Raw genomic sequence first — 6,000 nt, 5'->3', positions numbered from 1 at the left:
GAGTGATGGTTGGTTAAGAGTCGAATAGGAAACGTGTTTAATGAAGGCTGTGATTGCACAGGAAGTCAGAAAATTGAAGAAGCCGGAATGAAGTGTTGTCCATGTCTATTAGCGTAAAACATTGATGCACAAAAAAGGGATGGGGAGGAAGAGAAAACGTTTATTGTGTTTGTGTGCATGTCTGTAGGCATGCATGCATTCTCCATAGGGTTCCTGCTTTGTATGAGTTGCTCGCAGACAGCTGGAAAATCTCATTATCTGCCAAACAATGCTGCTTAATAACTTGTCTGCTGCATCTCTCTGAATTAACGATGGAGGTTTTAAAACGCTGACATTTCAAATCGGATCAAGTGACCACTGAGAAGAAATATAATTATTGTTCAGCAACCCTGTACAATGTGCATTATGATCACTTCTGCAGAATCACATGCAACTGTAAAATAAAGCATTGCCAACAGCAGCCTAATACACATCTTTTCCTTAGGATTTCACATCTCTACCTTACCTGCACTGCAACAGTTTTTACTGTCTACATGCCACCCCCCATCTCCGTCATCAATCTCAGACCACTTGGCAAGCAAATATGAAAGGTTACTCTCCTGGGAAATTAGCTTCTCTCTCCCTTCATAATTGTCAGACACCGCTTCTAACAGTTTCTATAATGTAAGCACACTGAACCTCTGCTGTCAAGGCTAAAAACATCTTCTCTTCCCCTCTCTGTGATTGCAGTTATTGCATCTCTCACCTACTGGTGTGTTATGATGACAAAACAAATGTTTGAAACTAATCAACTTGTTTGTTAGACTATGAAAAGTGGACCCTTCCCGTGGCTGACGATGAGTCAGACAATTGCCATCCACCTTCCTCGGTGGACGATGCAGTGATACTGATTAACATTTTCATTCTCGTCAGCTCAAAACATTATCATTAGTCAGTGATTAGGATTGCTGGGGATGAAGGCAATTTCTCCCCAGCACTTTCATTGCAGGATTCAGGCAGCGAATGGGGAAAGCGTCACAGTTAGAGGTTATCATAAGATGTAAGAAATGTTTAACAAGTTATGTTTTTATGCAGTAATTACCTTTTAAACAGCAGTTAAAAACGTTGTTTCTAAGCAGTGCGTAACTGTGGTTACACTGTTTAGTGCAGTATTTTACTCTGGGTCTTAATTTGAACTGAGGGCTCCAATTATCTGTTTCATAATTTGACTTCCTCCACTGCACGATGTCATTTTCCACAAAGTTCACCCCAAACTCCAGCCGGTGCACTTTTCACCTCTCCCACAGTCCATTCTGTGGCACAGCCATAATCACCCATTGCTAATTAAGGAGCTTATGATATTTCTTGCGAGCTCCCTGCAGTGTGACTTGTGCAGCTATAACCAAATGCTATTGATTGCAGCTGCTGGTGTTTGAACCTTCTTTTTCCTGCACAACAGCCCCTCAGGCAGCGAGGGCTATGATGTGTCATAAAGATGAAGGCAAGAGATGACACTATGTGGACTGGAGTGTGTGTCTCTGTGTGTGCGCGTCTGTTTAAGCTCAAGGGTTTAATTTCTCTTCAGAATGACTCACTACCCTTTTTTTAAAAAACTCTTAATCATGTGTTGTTTGATATGTAGATATGCACTCTTCAGGCCTATATATTCCTCCACAGTGAACATTAACAAAATTGCTATGGAAAACAGTCATACTTTATTTTTAAAAGCAATCATTTGAAAATCACTGGCTCTAGCAGGATTGCAGCAACCGCATCTGCAAGAAATGCACCATTCCATCAATTGCACTTAACATGCATTGGAAAAGCGGGGTGGGGGTGTCTCTGAGGGGGAAACGGAGAGAGGGGAGGAGTTAAGTGAAGGACATGAAGAGCAGGAGACAAAGCTAGGTGGAACATTGATGCTCTTCACAGCGTCATGCTAATGAGGAGGATTATTATGTCCTCCCCCTCAGGCAGTGGAGGCAGACAGAGTGGGTGTGGGCACAAGCCTGTATCACTTTTTTGACTGTGTGTGTTTGCGTGTGTTTGTGTGTGTGTTAAAAGCGGCAAAGAGAAGCCTAACCTTCTGAAAGTGATTCTGGTTTGTTTTGTTTCCATCTTTCCACAGTATCCACTTTGTTAGGTACTCATCCCTATTTATGAAAATAGCTTGCTCCTTCAGCCACTGGCTGAGTCATATAAACAAAGGAGGTGTATAAAGCATGCCGACTGGGTTAACAGGCCTTAGTGTATGTGTGTGTTCAAGAACCAGACGTAAATGTGTTCACAGTATATAGATATATGCGTAGCCAAGTGCACACACACTCATAATCATCTGTGCTCCTCATTTCCCTGCCTCCTTCTGCACACACCCTCTTTCCCACCCCCTCTTCATCCTCTCCTCTCTCCTCCGGTCCCCCTCCCTCCTCGCTCAGCAGCAGCCAGTGGTATGCTCCACTCATCTTCGCTCTCTCTCTCTCTCTCTCTCTCTCTCTTTCCACTGTCAGCCTCAGCAGTCTCCACACCGGAGCTATAGAGACTGGTTTAGCGCTGATCCATACATGCACGTGTGTGTGTGTGTGTCTTGGGTGCTGGCTCAACATTCGAGTGTGCGAGAGAGTTGATCTGCATGAGACTGTGTGTATGAGCATCTCTGGAGCATCTTTTGTATGGAGGAGCATGTGCGCAGAGTGAGAGACAGTGTGAGGATGCGTGGTGGGCAGGTGTTGTTGTGATCGGTGGAGTTTTTGGTGTACTATCGTCGTGCTGTCTGCCTCCCCCTCCCTCCCATTTGGTTATCTAGTGAGGGGAAAAAAGCATCCTGCTGGGATGTCCACCTCGCCCAGTGCAACAGACGGGAGCCAAAGGAACTCTTGTAAGTGACTTTTTTTTCCACCTTGTGTTGCGTTAGGGAGTGGTGATCTGTGTGTTTCAGTATGTTAGATGTGTGTGTGGTGAAGATTTTGTTTGAAATCAACCTGCTTTTTGTCCATTTAAAGATACCGTAGGCTCTTTATTTTTAAGGCAGACCTGACTGAGACAAAGGGGAGAACATGAAGTTTGGGCCAAAAAACAATGTATCATCAATAATTTAGATTTTACAAGTGTACAGTATGTTTTATATAGTGGGTGTGTGTGTGTGTATTTTGCAGCATACAGATAGGGAGTAAGGGTGAAGATGGCAAGAGTTTGATTGTGTAACACTGTACAGTTAGTGAAATGATATGCACAGTAGTACAGTAAGCTTGGAGGTGGGGGGGTTATGTGCACTTGTGTGTACATATTTGCACATGTTTGTGTGATGGAAAGAGAGCTTGGGGGGAGTGTGTAATGTGGGAGTGTGTGGGAGCATGCATGAGTGTGTTTACATAGTCCCTGGAGCGCCTCCAGCTGTCGATCTATTGGAAAGGTGCTGTGCATTGATTGACAAGGGAGCCAGCTGTATCTTTTCAGTGAGGGGGGCAGGCCAGCTGATGCTGATGTCACTGATGTCACTGATGTCATACTCATGGGTATATAAGGAAACACCGATGGCAGCATATAGACCTACATCTTTATTTCAGTTTTTCAGTGTCTGCGTGTCTGTTTAGGTGAAGTAATGATCGAATAGTGCAACACTTAATTGTCCAGCCAGTTTGGAAGTGTGTGTATCTATTGCATGTGTATAACCCCTTTGCTAAACGATTGTGATGATGGCATGTGTATGTATTGTTGTAGTGTGAAGTCGAGCAGTTAGTCAGTGGGTGAAACTGTGTGGGACTCTGCAGTTTTAATGTTTGACTTCATTCTGGCCTCAAGCACAGCGCGCACACACACACACATACACATACACAGTCACACAACCGAAGGATTGCTCTACTGTAAGTGGGTGATTGATAAGATGATGTGACTCATTTTGACTCCTCTGAGAGCTCTTTGGATACATACATGCAGAAATTCACTCTCATACACATGCACACATGCACACACACACACACGTACACATTGACTGCTGTGGCACACATCACATCTAGGAAAATGGGTCTCCTTTTATTGCTTTCATTATTATTGCACCATCCCCCTCTTCTTGCTTTCATTCCCCCTCTCCCCCTCGTTATTTACTGCCCTACCTTTCACATAGCTCGCCTGGAAACCTTTTGTGTGTCTGGGTGATGTGTTAATGATCAAACACCGACACACCCACCCACAGCAGACGCCTATTGTATGTTTATGTCTGTTCCTTTATTGAGCAATTACATCATTGTGTGCTATCTTATGGTTGTTTACCTCCCAATTCGTTCACTTTGCTGTAGTTCCTGGCTGCTTTGCTGTGCACTTGACCAGTTTGTTCCTTGTCAAGATATATCCATCACATTACCTTCTTATAGAGCTGTGCCTTCACGTGGAAACATCAAGTGGCTGCAGGCTCTGATTACTGATTTACTAACCATAACGTTACATAACCAAATGCAGTATCTGAGGAAAGAACAGCTTTAATGACAAGAAAAATAGAGATAAGTTGAATATTGAACTATTTTTTCTAACCATATTACCATTTCATGAGATGTGAATTGTCTCTTGGTGTAAAAATCAAAGGGACATGCCCAATTAGATTGGATAGTTCTCATTAAAGCTCATTAAAGCATCAAATAAAAGGCCTACTGTGCTAATTTTACTGATTTAAAAATTGCTCTGAATGTGATATAAATACAATTGCATAATGCTATGCCTATTGAAACCAAAATAGAGCATAGTTATGTACTATTTAAAGACTTGTAGTTAAAGCCTTTTATTCTTAAGGCAGTAATGTTTATAGTGAAGACAATCAGTAGCATTTTCCAATCTCAGTTGGAGCAGTCTGACTCAGTGCGCTATTATCACTGTGTAATGCTGGTGCAGAGCTCACGCTCCCCGTTAGTTTGTGTCCTCTGTAAAGGAGCAACAGCAGGCACCTGCCACCGAGATGGATGTGCTGTGTCATCACTTCTCCTGCCAAATGATGGCTTGCCTCACCTCTCCTCTCCTTTCTGTTCGTCTCTCCCACTCATCCCGACAACCCCGCTCACTTGTCCCCACCTTTCTTTCTCTCATTCTCTCTTTTTGTGCCTGCTTGCTGCACACATCCGCTCTCTCCTCTGCCAGTGTCTCATCTGTTCCTTCTCCTCTTTATCCTAGAGCACTCCTCCTTTCTTCTCGCTCCTCTCCTCATCTTCTCTTTCTCTTGTGTCCTCCTCCTCCTCCTCCTCCTGTTCTCTGCTCTCCTCCTGTCTGGTTTATCTGGGTTCACATGAAACTTTAATTGCATGTAAATCAAAGCGCTGCAGATGTGATTAGGCTTTTGTGCTGCTTTAATGAGTGGAGTCTGGACTATTGAAATATGGTACAGTAGCTGGCTCCTACACTGTCTCTGATGGCTAAAGCCACAGGCAAACTCAGCTTTTACTGCTGCCACAATAACTCCTTTTTTCTCGAAGAATAAAGTTTTCAGGGATAAAAAAAAAATGTTGAAAGGATCATCTATAATCTTGAATAGCACTCTTGAAGGTTTAATGGCCTTGCCAGTCTATTCACTATCACTTCATAAAAATCTGTATACATCTTCAGCCTTGTTCAATGAGTTCATTATGACATTATCAGCATAGAGCATATATGCGTTTGCTGGCAGGGTAATGATGAAATGTCGAGGAACAGTGTTTGGCTACCATTTTATAATGGTAATTAGAATGCAGCCACTCTCATTATAAACTTGCAAGGAGTAAATTAATAGAAAAGGTGGAAGGAGTTTGTGAAATGTGACATTTAGCAGCCTGCAGCACAGAGCGTGTCTCAGTTTCTGTGCACAACCAAATATTTGCTTGAACATAAACACTCACAGTGGAAGTGACACTATTGCTGCCAAGTGAAAATGTTTGAATCCCACGACTTTTCGAACCAGTGTCACCTCCGTGTGAGAGGATGAGTGTGCGCGCACACTTTTCTCCATCCGTCTCAATCTCATGTAACTGAAACGCAATTAACCTGCTAATTAGCGTATTCAAACAT

The 6,000-nt window shown here is 43.1% G+C and overlaps 1 protein-coding gene across 2 annotated transcripts in view; it reads left to right on the top strand.

Annotated features, from left to right (window-relative positions):
• Nucleotides 1-2,460: 2,460 nt before the first annotated feature.
• dtnbp1b (dystrobrevin binding protein 1b) overlaps nucleotides 2,461-6,000 on the top strand; it is a 31,480-nt gene continuing 27,940 nt past the window's right edge. The window contains exon 1 of one of the 2 annotated variants that reach the window (XM_085791574.1): nucleotides 2,461-2,854. In XM_085791574.1, the coding sequence (XP_085647700.1) occupies nucleotides 2,809-2,854 (46 nt within the window). In that variant the 5' untranslated portion in view covers nucleotides 2,461-2,808. The remainder of the gene's footprint in view (nucleotides 2,855-6,000) is intronic. The other variant, XM_085791578.1, reaches the window with a different exon arrangement.

The sequence above is a fragment of the Trachurus japonicus genome, chromosome 11 (genome assembly GCF_045865225.1).
Source record: "Trachurus japonicus isolate A0001 chromosome 11, Traja_1.0".
NCBI classification, from domain to species: Eukaryota; Metazoa; Chordata; class Actinopteri; order Carangiformes; family Carangidae; genus Trachurus; species Trachurus japonicus.
Note: the sequence above shows the minus strand (reverse complement) of the source record. Positions and strands in the feature narration are given on the sequence as shown.